Source organism: Botrytis sinoallii (assembly GCF_014898435.1).
Source record: "Botrytis sinoallii strain Bc 23 chromosome Unknown BSIN_012, whole genome shotgun sequence".
NCBI classification, from domain to species: Eukaryota; Fungi; Ascomycota; class Leotiomycetes; order Helotiales; family Sclerotiniaceae; genus Botrytis; species Botrytis sinoallii.
This window is the reverse complement of record NW_024066039.1, coordinates 1,474,078-1,491,676: the sequence shown is the minus strand read 5'-3', so window position 1 is coordinate 1,491,676 and position 17,599 is coordinate 1,474,078. Positions and strand designations below refer to the sequence as shown.

Sequence of the window (17,599 nt, the reverse complement as noted above, 5' to 3'; positions counted from 1 at the left end):
CATGAAAATCAATATTTGGTCATATAATTAGAGCAAGGAGTGGCACAGCGTATGCATACCTTCTCAACGATTCTAAGTCAACACGTAGCGGGTTCCCTCGCTTTAACGGAATGTCGATCAGAAAAACTTTAGGAGAAACACACATGCCCATCATGTTGTGAGACATAGTCAGTACCCTTTGGTGTCTTCATACATCCACAACCGGGTTCTCTCGGAGCTTAACAAATTTTAATCAATGTTCCACAAGCATCCCCATTATACAATTCATATTTTGGACATTGAGGCTTGCGTTGAGAGATACCCATTTGATAGAGAATTGAAGAGGCAATCTTCTTTTCCATCTCTCTTTTGTATAGCCTTTTATGACCAATCTCTGGAAAGTTTACTTTGACATACTTTCTTCCCTTTCAAATTTACAAACAATCTCGTTAACAGTTTAACATCACGGACTGGATATTCAATCTTACCATGTTGGTTCAAAATTTAGTGAAGCTTTTGCTTCCTCTCGCTGTCCTAACAGGTCAAGTTCTTGCCGTCGATCCAACTCCAGCTGATAAGGCAAAATGGGATGCCGTATGCAAGCAAAGTAAGATCATCACTTCAAGCTTCTCAGAAACTAGAATACTAATCTATGACAGAGGCTGGATCTCAGTTTTGTGAGTTGATGCAATGACCTCAAATTTCGCTCTCTCTGACAAACTTCGCAGCCATGCAATTCGACGCAGCTGGCAGTAAGTTCTCCCTAGATAAATTATCACTCTTGTGCTTATTGAATATCCAGAACCGACTGGACAATGTGTTGCTCCTCCAGTTACAAACTGTTACTGGGGTCCATATACCGTAAGAGATGATCTCTCTGTAAGGTTATGATATCACGTTCTAAACTCTCTAGGATCCGAAAACAAACAAGCCTGGATGCTGCGGTAAAGACAAGGTAAGCTTCTTTTCGATCGATTTCTATGAAACATGGAGCTTATTGAAAATTTCTAGGGAACTTTCAGTGTTGATCCTGTGGTTAAGACTGAAGGAGCATGTTGCGTTGCTCCAAGTGTCTTTTCTTTCGATGCCACACTGAAGAAAGGCGATTGTTGCGCTCCGGATAAATTCTATCATGCCGATCCAAAGACTTTGACTGGAAGCTGCTGTGCCAATGACGACGATGTGTTTACTTGTGATTGTTCTTGCAAGCCAGTAAGTGCTCATTTCAGGTGATCACGGTTTGAACGTTTCTAGACTAAAACTAACGTCTTAGAACCCAACACCTTCCTGCCCCAAGGGTGACGGAAAAGAATTCACAGCTGGAGGCAAGAAATACAAGCTCTATTGTAAATTGAGTGAGCAAAGTCCCTCACCTCATCTTTGATCAATGTCTAACAAGCTTATTGTTAATCATGGAACAAATGACTTGGGTCAAGCACCCGCAGCTTCATTGGGCGATTGCATGACTCGCTGTTCTGGAATCAGTAACTGCGTCCGTGCAATTTGGAACCAAGCTACCGGAATCTGCTACCTACGAACTCACGGCAACAACGCTGTACCCGTGACGGTCGATCCCTATGATAGTGCTCATCTTATCGATGAGCCTGTTTGTCCCTGCCCATGCCCAAGTGCAACTCCATGTCCATCATGTCCAACACCAGCCCCCTTCCCAGATAAATGCCCGGCTGCTGAAGGTAAGACTACTACGGTGGGTGGAGTTGAGTACAAGGTTTATTGTACGTTGGGACATACAGCTGCAAATCCAAACTTGGGAGTTTCGAGCGCAAAGGATTTCAAGGAGTGTATGGAGCAGTGCTGTGAGTCATAAAGTCACCCTTTTGGACCGTGAGATAGAATACTGATTTCTGGCATCTAGCTGCCAAAGCCACACCTTTCTGTCAAGGCGTCAACTTCTATGACGATGGTAATCCCACTGACAACTGTGTTTGGGCCTCTATACATCAGAGTCCCCCAACAGGAGCAGCGCCTGCCGGAGGTGACTTCTTATGCGCTGTCCCTGTTACAAAGAGGACTTAATAAAAGCTATTATCTTGGCTCATAGAAGATCTTCGGGAAGTGGGGATGGCTAGGGGTTGATAGGAACAATTGGTGTCGTATTCTTGGAGACGAGAGATTAGTATTACCTCAGGCTAGAATTTAATGACAACTGCTTTGAAGTTGATACACTCATTTTACCATTTTGATTGAAACCATTACAGTAAAACAATTCCGAGCGGGGTTTTTCGCCTACGTAGAGGAGTGAGGTGAAAACCAGATATCACGAGATCTCGCTTGCAAAAGAAAACGCCTCGCCCCAACGGGAAAACCGCCTCATTCCCAACCTCACCTAAATTTCTTCTGCATGTAGGGATTTTCGGAGAAACACCAATTTCATGCATATGCATCACTGACTCAAATCGATCACAACAGTCATTTCATAATCGTCCCGATCCTCGCGGGAAGAGGACGCTAATGCAATAATTACTCCTTACAGTACGCCTCGCTTCCGAGGTCCGTGTGAGCACATACACACAGCATTTTCATTTCTTCGAGTTCAGCTACACATATATTCTGTTTCTTCCAATTTGATTCACACAGTTATTACTAGATATATGATATTCCTAGTGTCTCAACCAGTTTCCGAGAATCGCGCCGGATCGGCACGAAGTGCCAAGCATCGGTGCAACAGATGATGCATGGCATTCTTCGTACAGATACACTAGTACACTACCCCATACTTGTACCATAAGTCTGTACCACTTGGGCAATGTATTAATTACGCGGCCTTGAATGTTCCGTATTTTGAAATACTGATTTCAACAACGCAGGCAGCCACAACAACACCTCAGCTACAACATAGCTGCGCCAAAGCAGTACCTAAGACAAAGCAACATAGTGCAGCTATAGTGGAACAGTAACAGCTACGTCAAAAAGCCAGTAAAGTGCAGTTTGGCACAGCTTACAGATGAATTTCATGGTCGGCGAGGTTCTCAAACTGTGATAGGAATTTTTTGAGGTAAGGACTCGATAGAATCTCCCTACATGCATTGTGGGGTTGGGAATTTTGTCAATAATCAAATTTGAATTGCTCGTCACTTCAAGTGAGGAGGCGGTAGCACTTCATTACGGCTTTGGTGTCCTCGTTCCGGCTCCTTCCTACAAAGTGAAGAAATGGGGGCATGTGTTACACACTTATCACATCAAGCAAATTACTTTGTTCTTTTAGAACACTGGGAGGAAAACATACTTCTACATCCGCTTCCCCTTGGTCACTGATTAAACTTTCAATTTTACTTGGATTCTATCCTTTTTCCACTTCATCTACTACTTCACGATGAAAACATTCAAGCTCTCAATACTTGGTATTTTCACCATTGCAAGCTTTGTAGCTGCTCAGCTGGAGACGCCTGAGGTATATTAGCCCTTTATATTTCAGAATCTATAGGTCTTTGCACATGTGCTACAGAAACAAGACAATCTGACTTTATTCCAATCCAGGATTTTTGCAAGAGAACCGCTGGACCAACTTACGTCCCTAAAAAGGATGCAAATGGTGTCTTCCAAGGCGAATGCGAAACCGCAGCTATAAGCAGTATGTATCTCCGCCCATCTTCTCAAGTTTCATGTATCTAACACGTCAAATACAGTTTGTCTTGGAACAGAGTAAGATTCTAATTATAATCCTCTCCTGACTGGGGAAATCTACAGGGCTGTCTCGTGATAAGAGATATGGGGAGCTAACGTAGATAATATAGATATGCACAATCTCAGACTGGTGCTACAACCTGCTGTCTGCCACCAAACACAGTTCAGTCTGCTAGTGGGAAGCAAGGTTGTTGCCCACCAGGCCAGAATTTCAAATGGGATGGTATGTTTCCTCTTCTTTCTTCAAGCCCTCTCCCGCATCCACTCCTCTTTTCCCAGTCGCAAACCTGACACAGCATCACCAATTCAGGCACGTCCCCTTCCTGCGTCACACCTCCGCCACCTGCTCCCGCTATATCTTGCCCAGCTTCCAACATGCAAGTTGTAAATCGCAATGGGCAAAACTTCAGAATCTACTGCCAGCGTGCAGTGATGGTATACACACATCCCTGGTTAACCACCACTTCGTATGGAATATACCGAGCCATCCAGGGCCCTGAGCTGATGACGAATGATTTCGAGACTTGCCTACGATTTTGCGCGGCGAATGGGAAATCTAATGGCGCCAATTTCTGGCCTGCACAAGGATTGTGCTCTGTGGTTGACACGCCGCCTGGGAATTTCTTTAAAGTGGGAAGTCGTTATGATGTACCACCTCCTCCATACAATGGACCGCAGATTATCTCCATGGTAGCGATACCCAAGCGTGCTTATTAGACTAAGCTTGTTGGAAACTTGGTGCTGAGGAATTGGGTTCGATAGTTAGGACAATACGGACAGACTATAGCTAGTTCACAAACAATACTTCCATTTGTTATTATTGTGTCTGCATGGGGTAGAGGAAGGATCGTAACTTGATAGTGAGGCTTCGGTATGCTAGATTAACTTGACAACATGATAATCTTACAATTCAACGTGGTTGAAGCCTCGAGGTTCAAGCCCTGTCTTCTACATATCATTCAGGAACGATGAACCAGCTAAGCGCTCAAGATGATGTCGAGTTCTCAATCTGAGATAATGCAATTTGTGATACCAAGAGGAAAAAATCCCGGTAGCACAGCTCTGAAACTTACGTAGTGAGCACCAAACGTTCAGAAAATAAAGCACAGTACAATTCTCCCCAATCATACTTCTCCCGTCGTTCATGTTTTATATAACCTTACCTGAGAACTTCTATTCCACAGAAATAAATTGCGAAGTTCTACTAAACGGCTGGCATCATAGACATCATGTCATGAATATGAGACCCGTTCCTTTCTGTGCACAGTTTTGAAACCTTGGTAAAGGCATTTTATCCCAAAAGACGGAGGACGAGGTATTATAACTTTTATTATAATAAAAAGTTACATTGATTCGGATATGGAAATTAGATGCCAATACACATATATACATCAGGTATGTACCGTTCACATAGAGCAGCGTCGTAGGTTTCATAAGTAAACCCTTTTCATAAGGGGTGCATAGATTTAGTACAAACCACAAACCGCCGTAAAGATGTGGTAGAATGGTATTATCCTTACACCTGCGTGGTTTTAGTAAATACAGTACATTAAATGCTATCTCTATCATGTGATGACGATCAAGGCTGATAAAAACACACCTCGTCACTGCTAAAAATAATCTAAGGTGATCATCACCTTTCCCCCATCTTTTCTCTCCTCTTTTTCCATTCTTCAACAACTTCCAAACGTTGAACGAGGCCCATCCGTCTCCTTGCGAGAATACACGATAATTACTCCCAATCATAGAAGACATCATTCTCTTGCGTAACATTGATCAGATATTCATCGTCATGCCATATCCATGGATAGGTTCTCATTTAACGCGGCAGCCAATCACTGCAAATCAAACTTTTCTTGTCGGCGCGTAAAGTTACAGCAAGAGACCACAATCTCCAATCGACTGGTCAATAAATGATTTTACCATTATGACTTGTAACGACTTGTGGCGATTGTGAGCGAATAAGAAAAGTTTGCTATTTTCGGTATTTCAAGTCTGGAATCTAGATTGTAGGTTGTGCTTCATGGTTAATTTGTAGGTCTACTTCATATGGGAAGTGTCATCACATCAATCCTGTTTCATTGTTTTTCTATCCCTCTATCTCCTGTCTACTCATACATTCGTTTTCTTACGTGTAGTTCTATTGTACGTTGTCACAGATTCGTTCGCTTCTTATTTTGCTTATTGTCTGGTTGGATTATGAGACGTTCACTTTCGTTATCATTCTTTGTTATTGTTGAGTCCTCAATAGCTATTGTCTAAAAATTTCCTATTGTCCGAATCTTGTTGTTGGCCTGGAAATTCTCGGAATATCTCTTATTTATGACCATGAGGAGGCTGGACCTTAGACATTTCCTTTTTCACGTATAATTAATAAACGTTTCGACCTTCCTCAAATCAAAGAGATTATTTGCAACTATACCACCTAGAGCAAGAACGACCATCGCTGGACAAAAAGCAAGGAATTTTCCATTATATACACCTTCAATCCATTTTCACACCACAATTTTGACAATTTTTGCAACCATTTCGCCATGAATACCAAAAACAAGATCATATCTAAATCTCCTGTTGAGAGACCGCCAGCTCTATCTACGAACAATCCTTCCACAGCACTTACAGAAAATCCTTTTGAAACCATATTTGACGGGAAAAGCGAAGATGATGATTCTTGGAAAGACGAAGATGTATATTCTATCGCTTCACCGGAGGAGCTACAACAGTCGAGACCCTCAGGAAATATTACTACCAGCCGCGCAGGAAACATGACACGCACATTCAGTCGTAGAGAGAGAAAGTCCTCCATATCGAGAGTGATAAGAGAGAAGTCAAAGGGAAGACAGCGCAAGATCCATGCAAATCTCCGCCTTAAAGTCCAAACAACCTTTTCAACACATCATGGACCTCAACCTCAAGCGATATCTTCACAACAGTCTCGATCTAATGGAGTTTTTGTTGATTTGGTCACCCTCAGGAAACTGGAAAATGTTTCGGCTCATCCAAACGGAACTTTGTGGAAATCGTTGGAGAGCAAGAAAAATAAAGCCATTGAAAACTCTGCTGAGGAGACTAAGACCGAGGCTCCTGAACCAGTACAGAACGAAACACCAAATGTCTATCCGCTGGCAGAGCGACGGGGATCTTTGAGACCAGCAGCTCTGAAGCTAGAGGACGACTTATCTCCTAACGATCGTCCAATTGTTATCGGCATATCGATCCCATCTGCACGTTTAGCTCATCATGTAACCACCCCGCAAACATCAACTTCAATCGCTTCAACAATGATTGGAAGTTACGGGCACGAGACACCGACAGGGAAAGAATTGGTAACGCCATCTATCATCATTACGCCTGCCCATGAGATCTCTGCGTGGTCGCCGTACAGTACTGCTTCGAATGTTTCCCGAGCACGAACTCTATCGACATCCTTTTCAGTAGCTAGCCCCAATGACCCATTCAAAGAGGGGGCACCACCATTGCCGAAAATGCCAGCAGCTTTAGCTGAAGAGGAGAAGCGAAGAGTGGCCGCTCAGCATAGTTATTTTTCTCCCGATTCGGATGCCACTACTGAATGGGATGACGAACCAGATTCAACCCGAGTTCTGTCGTCTTGTATCATTTATGAAGAGGATGAACATCCAATTGTTGTACGAAGTGCTCGTGCAGTCAATGTTCCAGATAAATTGAAAGTGGACAACCATGAAAGTATTGACACCATTGCTGCACGGACCCGCTCTGGATGGTGGAATTATATCACTTCGCCATTTATGACGCGGTCGAACACAATAGTATATCCAGAGAAGAAGATTTCCGATATCCCCGAAGTACCTATTTTGACCATTGCAGCAGCCAAAGCTCAGGAGTCAAAGGTGGAGCGAAAGTCGTGGGAACAGCTTTTTTCTCCCCTTTCAATCAAAAGGCCAAGCTCTAATGCATCTGATGCTTGGTGGGATGTGACTCCCTTAGGCTTCAGATCAGAGAAACAGGTTTCCCCTGGTTTAGTTTACAAAGAGACGAGACATCCGGTGAAGCCGTCGATAGCTACTTTACCCTTTGTTCGTTCAGCTTCGGGCGATATGGGAGATGCATCATTGGCTAGCGCCATTGATATGACTACCACCGCAGATTCTGTAAATTTTGCAAATTCTACAATGCCTCATGACCATTCGGATATTTCGGGTTTATCACAAAAGGATTCTATTTTGGTCAACAAAGAAAATTCGTTGTTGTCTTCAGACGATAGTACAAAAGAACTCGGAAGCAATAATCCCTTTGTTCGGTACCAGAATAGTAACATTGATCTTTACAACGACTCGAGTATGATTAAAGATGCGGACTTGAATGATTCAGGGTTGAAATCGAGAACACTTATTGTGAATAACGCTACCGAACCACCACCACCGCCACCTTACACTGAATCGCCAAAGAAAGTCAGAAAATATCGAGCCTTTTTTCCTTCCTCACACGAATCAGCACCTGCTCCAGCACAAGCACCAGAACCAGCGGTGATTCAAGCTTCAGCAGCAGCTTCGACCTTGCAATATCCTGCTTCCCCCGGTCCCATATCCCCAGAAAGCGAACGAAAGATGGCTTCACAAGCCTCTATTCAGCTGTCAGAGGTTCCATTGAGTCCTGTGCGTGGTAGAACCAATCAGAGCACTGCATACCCTGGGCCTGCTAGACAGACAACACCAACAATTTTGATTATGACTGAAGAATATCTCGAGCAAATGGCAGATAAAGCAGCTCTCAAAGCCGCCAAAAAATCAGAGTCGAAACGTCAAAGAAACGAAAAGGAAGATAGCATGGCTAGCAAATTAGGTGGATTGTTCAAGAAATGTATACCTAAAAAGGGTAGGCAAGGCCCTGAAGGCCGAAAAAGACGAAGATGGTATTGCTGCGGAACTATTGCATTGATTGTGTTGATCATCACCATTGTAGCCCTTGCTGCGACGCTAACTCGCAAACCAAAACATGTTGTGTTGCCATCTCAATGGTTGAATCTCACTGGTTTCCCTCCTATTTACGCTGGGCTCTCGACGGTAGCAGCTCCAGTGAATATTGTGACGAATACTGGCTGCGTATTCCCAGCTACGCAATGGAGCTGTGCTTTACCAAAAGAGCAACAAGCTTCTGTCGCACCAAATCTACCAAATCAGCCCAATTTCTTTTTGGAGATTCAATGGGACAATAGCAGTGCGGCAAATGCAACTTTTGCAAATGTCACGGGAAACAAGAACCTCCCTACACGCAGTCTTGTCGGTAACCCCGTTTCTGCTGGGAAATTCATCAGAGACTTGATATTGAGAGCACGTCAAACCGTTACTTTCAATCCCTCGCCGCCACCACCGTCATATGCCGAAGAAGCGTTCTTGGGAGATACCACAGATGGGATAGTTTCATCCAATAAAGCTGGAGAATCAACACCTTTCTACATATCTTTCTTGTCCACCACAAACACTACTTTACCGACTTACAGCCGTGTGAAGCGTGCAGACTCAAACAATACCGATCCAGATCTGTTCCCGAATATCACTACTGGAATTCCGGCCCCAAGTCTGAATCCTGATGGCACTGCCGCTCCAGCTAACCTTCTCCCATATCCCATTCAACAGCCAATTCGTTTGTACGATCGAGGACTTCCTACTGAGCATTATGGATTCTATACTTACTTCAATCGTACTATTTTCCTCAAATCTCTCTCATTACTCAACGATACCAATACCTCCAACGGTGAAGTTCCTGATGATCAGAATGGCGGGGCTCTTGAAGGGGAAGCCAATTTCCGTTGCACATGGGGTGAAACTCGTTTCTTAGTACAGATGTGGACCAGAATGAATGGAACTGCCAGACTCAACAATGCTACTAGTTCTACTGGTGCCTCTACTGTCATTGCATGGCAAGATTTCTCGCAACCTGGATCGTTCCCTTATCCGATCACTATCACCACCGATCGACATGGAGGAAATCCTAGTAGGAAGCTGCTGTACTGTTATAGTATGAATGAGAGAGAAGGGATTGTAGCGACCAGTGGAGTGGTCAATGGGGAGAATAGAGCATTCGGAGGCAAGATTATCAACCCGGCTCCGAGCGTTTTCTTGAATATTAGTGATTCGTCGCTTGGAGGTTTTGATGGAGGAACAGGGGGGTGTTCTTGTGCTTGGAGTAACTTTCAGGAGGTCATCAGTACTTCAGGGACGTGAAGAAAAAGAAGATGATCGTGCATTGTTATGATATTATGGATACAGGTATAGGAAAAGCAGAGAAAAGGAAAGGAAAGAAGACACAATTTAGGGGCATGGGTTATGAATATTGAATAACTACTACATTAGAAATGCAGAGTAGATAATAGATGAGAACAAGTTAGGAATTATGCAGGAATACTCCTACAATTAAAATATGTGTTAATGGCGAAACATGAACAGCCGTATTAGACATTCATTACCTATGATAGCCCTGGAAGTGATATGACTGTAAAAATATATAGCTAGTTCTAGTGATCCCTGTCAATTCGGGTCGGCGAGTATCGATCAAATTCCGATGAAGCTCTCTTGTGATTGTAAACAACCGGATCTCATCTCAACCCTTCATTACACAAACTACATTCGTTCCTTGATCTCGATCTACCTACAATATCTTCAGCTTATAACACCCTCTCACCATCTTTAAGTTCGTTTTTCTTTATATCTCACTCTGCCTTTCTTTATCCTTTACCATCTGCATTGCAAGCGATCTTGCCGCCTGAATTTATTTCTTGATAACGACTTGCGATTGTCATTTGCGATTCGAGAATCTTCGAGGAATTGTATAAAGACTCGAGCGAGATATAATTTGTGCTTCGAGCAGAGAAACAATATGCCTTCGATAGCACAAGAAGATTGGGATATCCCATCTATGGATTTTCATATGAGTACAAATGGAGCTGTGAATCTGTTGAAGAGACGGAGGGATGTTGCGAATTTTGCAGATGTGAGGGATGAGGAGGTGCAGATGAAGATTAATAGGTATGTGCTGCTTATTTGTAGATTGGTTTTTGGGTTGTTCTTTGGATCTCTAGAAGATCAAATGCAATAGAGAAGGAGGAGTTGTGAGCAGTTGGCTGATCATTGAAATAGTCCTAGACATTCACACATCCATCCACATCCACATCCACACAACCTCTACCCACACGCCATGCACCATGAATCTGAACGCAGACACCTAATTCCCCGGTCAAAAATGAGTCTAAACAAACGAGTTCGAGTCGAATATCTACCCTCAGAACCCGAACCTAGGATCGAACAAACGAAGGAGAAGGAGAAGAGTGGATCTGGAATGGATTTACGAGCTTGTCATATATGTCGACGCAAACCAACTGTGAAGAAGGAATTGGATGCGTTTGCGAATTGTGAGGGGTGCGGGAAGAGAGCTTGTTGGGTGTGTATCAGGGAGTGTCTTGGCGGCTGGGGGGATACGGAGATGGGAGAAGAAGTTGGAGAGAAGGAGGGCTGGGGAGAGAAGGGGATGAAGCATAGGGGGATGGTTTGTAGCAGATGCTGTGTGGAGAGGGGAACTGAGGGGGAGGTGCTTTGCTTAGGGTGCTTGAGGATGGAGGGGAGCTGAAATTTTGTGTTTGCATGAGGAAAATATTTAATGGGACTTGGCACTGCTGGGAGGGAAATAGAGCGCATTATGGAAATTTAAGAAAGCTTGCGGTGCGGTCAAGCTCCGGATTCGATTTATCGAGGAGTAAACTCGAAGTAGGATTCTCCGATTCGATGGGAATGATTCGATGGAATGAGCGATGCGATCGATACCCATTTTGATCTGGAGTCTTAGGGTTGGCAATCTTGCAATGATAATGATTTGCATATAATATGGGTTATTTGGGGTTTTGCTGCGCTTTATCATTTGCATATATTATGAATAGGTATCGATATGTTTTTATTGGCTATTTTGCTGTACCACCTTTGGCCTGTGAATACTGCATGGGCTCGAATAGTCGTATAACTAGATGTTTTTGGATATGACAGGGGATTCAAATTCTGGATGAGAAGGATGTGAGGTACGTTTTCACTGCAAAAAGCTGTCACTATTGTCTCTATTCAAAGTGACTTGGAATGAGTTCAGCAAGTGATCATATACAATTTGTCTAGATGATATCAGGCAGGATTGATCACAGCGAAGGAATTTAGCGATATATTGTATGCGTAGTGGAATAGTAATACTTGCAGCGATGATGGACATCGAACTTCCGACTTCTATGAACTGATTCAGCATGTGAGAAATATCCTTTGTGAAGACGTCAGATGATGTATGTCTTCATGCTATTTACTTTTCTTTGTATTGATGAAGATGTAGGTAGGTAGCTACTAGGTATATAGTAGATATATCTATGGAGTAGAATCTAGGAAATGTTTGGAAGTGTCTGAAGGTGCAGTGACTGGGATGATGGATACTGATTACATTCAAAACCTTCCATGACCAAACACTATTTGTCATCTCGAATACTAAGTCCAAGCATATTTGAACGTGTCAAACATTTTCCAGATTCACAGCTTCCATGAGGCTCTTCTAATGTTTATTTTCTCTCCATATACATACATGCATATTCCGGGTATCCAAATCAAAACGCCTTATGCTATTTCTCTTACAGCTTTAAGCAATCCACCGATGCGCCGTTCTTGTATGCAAGAAGCTAATCCTTAGCCAGTCTAAGAAGTTGAATGTGTAAAAAGAATCTTGTACTTTTGTCTCCCAACGCCTTCGTAATTGATGAAATAGACGTTTAAACACCCTCTCCGTTATTTCTTCCCCATAACTTCACCGTTCTATCATATCCCCCACTGACGATCCATTTACCATCTGCACCTACGTCACAACTATGCACATTCCCTGTATGTCCGCTCAAACTCTGTACCAGCGCCCAGTCATCCGCCGAAAAGATTTTGACGTCCTTATCAAAACCACTGGAAACAAAGAATGTTCCCGCTTTCCTTGGCTTCCCAACTCCCTTTTCATCTTTCTCAGGCAATGATTCTGCATCCATCCCTTTGAACCATCTCAAATCAGAAACTACACTACGATGTGCACCTACGGCACCGGTACTTGCGACTTTTCTCACATCCCAGCATTTGACCCAACCGTCGCCAGATCCAGACAGAACACGATGACCATCGGTAGACCAGTCGAGGGCGTAGATGGGCTTGATATGTCCATCTAAGATCATAACTGTACGGCCTGTTCTGAGATCCCAAATACGTCCAATACTGTCCATTCCTGCACTTGCTAGAAGTGATCCATCGCCGTTGAAACTGAGACAGAAAACACCTCTTGAATGTCCTTCTTGAAGTAAAAGTTCCGTAGTGGTTTCGACGTCCCATAGTCTCCATGTCGTATCCTCGGATGCGGATGCGACATATTTCCCCGATGGGTGGAATTCCACTCGGCAAACTCTCTGATTGTGCCCCGCAAGCGTTGAAACAGGTGTATCTTGCTCCAGATTCCATAGATGGACTTTTCCTTCCGCTCCTCCTGACGCCAAGTTGATGCTTCCAGGCGAAACATTCGATCCTTCTATCGTGGCACCCGGTGCCCAGGAAATTCCTCCCACCCTATCTGTATGGCCCCTTAGTGACTTTTTAATTTCCAGATCCGGTATTCCAAGTAGCTTGATTCCACCTCCCCAATTGCCAGCCGCGACCAATTCTCCGTTTGGCGAAATTCTCACAATACTGACTGGTCTCTCGGCCGCCATTTGACTTCCCTGAAGCTCGAAATCCTTGAGTCTCTCCTTCACCCCTTGTCTGAACTTAATATGAGTCCTCAATGGAATGTCCTTCTCGATCTTCTGAATCTCCATCCTCTTCTTCGCCCTCGGCAACGAAAACTTCGCAATCTCTATCCTTGCATCGAGTAATTCCTTCGTCCCCATAGTATAGAATTCCTCTTCAGCTTCCTCGTCCTTGCCCCCCTCCCCCATCTCCACATCACCATCTTCATCCGCTCCATCTTCTTCCGCCTTCATCTCACTCTCAATCGTCAACAACTGTCGTAATCGATCTCTCCTATCACCTGGCCCTTCTCCAAATAATGTGATAGGCTCGCCCATTTCTCTCAGTCGTGCGCGCACGCGTCCATCATCGGTGGGGACCGCTATAGCGGCTGCGCGACGTTTGCGATCGAATTGAGAAAGAATTGCGCTCGCACGTTCGGGAGCAATGCCAGCGGTTGCGGATGGCATATCATAGTCGCGGTCGAGAGGGACATCTGCAAGATCTATACCTGTATCCTGCGTGAAGAGGAATGGAGGTTAGCTGCTGTTTGTGAAGGTGTGTTTGTTCATCTGCCTGATGTTTGTTTGTATGCACGATTATAGTTGGAGGGGTATGACTTACTTCTTTGGCCTCCTCCACGTAAGCTTGTCTAGAAGGATGCATTATGATAGTTTCCCGAGAAATTCTACAAGCTGTAAATGGTAAAGGATTTATGATTCGAATGAATGTGGTTGGCGTGAGGTAAGGCAAGGATTGTTGTTTACTTCGTACACAGATGGAAAATAAATACTGGAGTGAAGCTTTACGGTCAAGGATTCAGTGATGTTTATTAGTGACGATCTTCGCTAAATTTTTGATGCTTGAAGGCCTAGAGCTTGGATCAAGGTCTAATTCTACCCTGTAGATTTCTGCTCTGTGGAAAAGCTTGGCATCTCCATGAAGATATAGGAAGAAAATCATATGTTAAATTGTTTACATATCTGCTCATCTAATTCTTGTTCTTCTTGGTTTGGCGAGTAATAACATCAATCTAAATTTAGATTTTCATAATCACATATCACACATATCACGGAATATTATGAGTTAATCATTACTGGAAAAATAGCATTGTGTTGTGTCTATAATCTACCATGCATGTACATAAAACAGGAATCCTCCGATTTCAATAGGTATCTTAGGTAAACCATTTATCAATCCCACGGGTACTTTTGAGCCAAAACGCCCTTACGCCTCATACTTGTGATTGCCAAAACTGCCAAATGTGCAAATGAAATTGTGGTATTTCCTTGTTAAACGCCAGAGAATCTGTCGATGCGAGCTAAAGTACATGGTATATTCATGAAAACATAGTGTGAAGTGTAGAAGTGACAAGTATCAAAGTGAAAAAGTTAAAAAGTGAAAAGAAGGAAAATATTGAATTAGCAAAGAGCATCCTCGAGATATCAGCTCATCTATGACTCGAATGTCATAGGAGTGATGTCTTCCTTGGCAGCTTAGCTTGAGAAGACCTTGATCGAGTTGATGATCCAGTAAGCATTGTTAAATGCAGTTGGATTAGAAGAAACATAAGCATTGCAAGTGGCAGCTTTAGTGCTAGCTGCGCAACCACCGCTTGACCAAACTTGCCCAGCCCAATCTCCGCAGAACGTGGTGTCGAGGATAATGTTGTGTGAGTTGAAGTGACTGTCGATGTTGCAACCACTGCCAGAGAATTTGGCAATCGGCGTTCCCCAAGCAGCGGGATCTGGCTTGCCAGATTGAATGTTTGCCGGAATAGCTGTACGGGAGAAAAAGTAGATGGCAATGTAGGATGATGTCCATTCCCAAGCGTAGACCCCGCCTCCTGCTGCGTTAAAGCCTGGACCATAGGTTGCTGTGTTTTTGACTGTCTGGCCACAACCTGTGTTTCCACCACCCGCGTTGCAGTCTGAACCAACAAGAGTTGTTCCGGAATCAGATCCGCTATTGCTCATGACACACCCTTGCGAGGTATGAAGAGTCATTTGATTTGTGGTTCCGGCATTGACTCCTTCAATCACGTCGATTTCTCCATTCGCAGGCCACGAGGGCCCGAAGCTCCATAGAGCAGGCCAAGTCCCACATCCCTCTGGCATGTGAGCAACATCAGCGATGAACAGGCCATGTGTGTATGCTTTTTTAGAGCTAACACGAGTTGAAGCTCTTCCGGCAGTTTCTGAGAGTGAGGTAGTGTGATCCACTCCGAGATAAACAGAATTAACACCAGCGTTGTTGGTATACCCAGCAAGCGCAGTTTTGTTGGCAGCAGAAGCACTCTGATATGTGACCAGGCCGTTGGTTGGGTCAGCGCCAGAAAAGAAGCTGAACTCTGAGAAAAAATTTGTGTGGTCATATGAATCGGCAAGAGTATATGCGGCATTCACGCTGCCGGCAGCGAGAATCAACGCAGCGCCGATACGACTGAAGACTCGAGTTGAAGGCATAATTGTAGTTGTAAAGATTGAATGTACTTCGTGTGGTTGTTCCAAAAATCTTGAAAGGTTAAATTTGTGGAATTGTTTAATGAAAGTGTTGAAGTAGTTTGTAGAATATCTGAATGTGGTTTCTGAGAATGCTTCTGAGTCAAACGGATATCACGAATTATAACGAAACCCCTTGGGTATATATTGCAATTGTTCTTGCTTTGTGTGATTGTGAAGCACAAAGACAATAGCTGCTGTCGTTTATTGTGACTCGACAATGACTGTACAAAGCAAGGTCGCTAATCAACAAGGTCTTTGGTGAATAGATGGAAATTATCAAATGAGCCACACAATTGACAAAGGTGAGATAAAGAACTAAGAACAAAGATGACAGAAATAGAACCAAATTACACCGCGTAAGGAGTGACGGTGATATTGAAAACTTGAAATTGACAAAGCGACGTAAAAGCTCTTCGACTGAAGAAAGAGGGTAAGAGATATTATAAGAAAAGCACGTATATGAAGGATTCTCCTTCGATGTCTCTAGAGCTCTTTGTCCCAAACAGTCCAGCTCTTTCATGGCGTTTCCGTAGATAGTCAGTGCCCTGTAGACTTCATAGCAGGGGGGTAAGCTTCGAGAACTAGGAGGTCAATGTACCAGGCCATCCTGGACATTTATAGGAACAGAGAGGGGTAAAATGTAGTGCTGTGAGTGAAAAAGGCATGTATGTGCGAGTGAGAAACCGATGGAGGATTCAGTGGATGATGAAGATTAGCATGGAACACACTAGATGGACCACTCTCATAGCGAGCAAGATTCCCTCTCCCCAGGTAAACCAGGATCCACTGGGATGATTTGATCTGAAGTGTGGGATTTAGCTCAAGATTCGAGAAACATTGTTGCGACAGGGGAATGGGGAGATGGATGGCGCAGCCAGTAAGGGCTCTTTATTCATGTCAAAAATCGGATGCTTGACAAGAGTGTTTGAGGTTGTGATGGTTCCTGAAGGAGTAGACCAATTAAACTTTGTAAGCTGCCAAGATATTTTCTGGTCGGGATTAAGCGAAAGTTTTAATCGTGCTCGGATTGCTTAAGGAAAATCAAATATATGCAAGGCTAAGGGTGGAATGATCACCAGTAGAAAGATGCTGCAAGAGAGTATTGTTCCCATGTACATCTTTTCGCCAATATGGGACTTTACTATTAGAAAAAGGAGGTTCGTCGAACATGTGAGTGATTTGTGATGATTTGATCTACATATATGACTCGATATAAATTCGTTTGTCTACTCAGGATCTATGATTCTGTTCCATCCCTCGATTGTTTCCCAGGCAAAAGAATATATCGGCTTGCTCTCATGTAGGGAATGAGGGAATGAACGACGGAAAAACTACCGAAGAACTTATACTTCCAGGATCCTTTCCTTCATCTCACTCTTCAAGCTCCGATCAGACTCTCAAGGATCCAGATATCCAAACATCCAAGGAAAACTTCACGTTCTTCTGAAACACCAAGATCTGATGGAAACATCAAAGATCAAACAATTCGGATTTGCCCTTGATATTTTCATCTGGTCTTTTCCACGTAAGCCTATCCCTCAATGTCAACAGATTGCTATCTACAACACGAGTCGCATTTGTGTTTGCTCATGTATTTCTTGCATGTAGATGAGCCCCCACTATAGATGCATGAAACCTGATATCCATCGATGAGACCCAGAAGATCTTGTCAACCACCACACAAACAAAACACCGTGCGCACCCTCTATCTATCTATCC

The 17,599-nt window shown here is 43.6% G+C and overlaps 6 protein-coding genes across 6 annotated transcripts; 4 read left to right on the top strand and 2 right to left on the bottom strand.

Annotated features, from left to right (window-relative positions):
• Positions 1 to 249: 249 nt before the first annotated feature.
• Positions 250 to 2,165, top strand: EAF02_007374 (uncharacterized protein). Its single transcript, XM_038903422.1, has 9 exons — positions 250 to 586; positions 639 to 656; positions 708 to 731; positions 782 to 840; positions 893 to 934; positions 991 to 1,191; positions 1,253 to 1,334; positions 1,416 to 1,796; positions 1,856 to 2,165. The coding sequence occupies exons 1-9, from the start codon at positions 469 to 471 to the stop codon at positions 2,014 to 2,016; spliced, it is 1,086 nt and encodes a 361-aa protein (XP_038756901.1). The 5' UTR covers positions 250 to 468; the 3' UTR covers positions 2,017 to 2,165.
• Positions 2,166 to 3,313: 1,148 nt separating this feature from the next.
• On the top strand, positions 3,314 to 4,341 carry EAF02_007373 (uncharacterized protein; the record flags this gene model as incomplete). Its single annotated transcript, XM_038903421.1, has 5 exons — positions 3,314 to 3,391; positions 3,478 to 3,571; positions 3,627 to 3,642; positions 3,735 to 3,847; positions 3,935 to 4,341. 5 exons carry the CDS (start codon positions 3,314 to 3,316, stop codon positions 4,339 to 4,341), a joined length of 708 nt encoding a protein of 235 aa, XP_038756900.1.
• A 1,817-nt stretch (positions 4,342 to 6,158) lies between these two features.
• EAF02_007372 (uncharacterized protein) lies at positions 6,159 to 9,827 on the top strand (the record flags this gene model as incomplete). Its single annotated transcript, XM_038903420.1, has 1 exon — positions 6,159 to 9,827. The coding sequence occupies one exon, from the start codon at positions 6,159 to 6,161 to the stop codon at positions 9,825 to 9,827; it is 3,669 nt and encodes a 1,222-aa protein (XP_038756899.1).
• A 380-nt stretch (positions 9,828 to 10,207) lies between these two features.
• EAF02_007371 (uncharacterized protein) lies at positions 10,208 to 11,226 on the top strand (the record flags this gene model as incomplete). The annotated part of the gene is made up of 2 exons (XM_038903419.1): positions 10,208 to 10,628; positions 10,740 to 11,226. Exons 1-2 carry the CDS (start codon positions 10,480 to 10,482, stop codon positions 11,224 to 11,226), a joined length of 636 nt encoding a protein of 211 aa, XP_038756898.1. The 5' UTR covers positions 10,208 to 10,479.
• Positions 11,227 to 12,391: 1,165 nt separating this feature from the next.
• On the bottom strand, positions 12,392 to 14,042 carry EAF02_007370 (uncharacterized protein; the record flags this gene model as incomplete). Its single annotated transcript, XM_038903418.1, has 2 exons — positions 12,392 to 13,894; positions 14,001 to 14,042. The coding sequence occupies 2 exons, from the start codon at positions 14,040 to 14,042 to the stop codon at positions 12,392 to 12,394; spliced, it is 1,545 nt and encodes a 514-aa protein (XP_038756897.1).
• Positions 14,043 to 14,872: 830 nt separating this feature from the next.
• On the bottom strand, positions 14,873 to 15,841 carry EAF02_007369 (uncharacterized protein; the record flags this gene model as incomplete). Its single annotated transcript, XM_038903417.1, has 1 exon — positions 14,873 to 15,841. One exon carries the CDS (start codon positions 15,839 to 15,841, stop codon positions 14,873 to 14,875), a length of 969 nt encoding a protein of 322 aa, XP_038756896.1.
• Between the last annotated feature and the right edge of the window lie 1,758 nt (positions 15,842 to 17,599).

Coding starts and splice junctions, on each gene's coding strand:
- EAF02_007374 (XM_038903422.1), top strand. CDS start 469: ATGTTGGTTCAAAATTTAGTGAAGCTTTTGCTTCCTCTCGCTGTCCTA. Junction 935..990: donor GATGCTGCGGTAAAGACAAG/GTAAGCTTCTTT, acceptor GAAAATTTCTAG/GGAACTTTCAGTGTTGATCC. Junction 1,192..1,252: donor GTGATTGTTCTTGCAAGCCA/GTAAGTGCTCAT, acceptor CTAACGTCTTAG/AACCCAACACCTTCCTGCCC.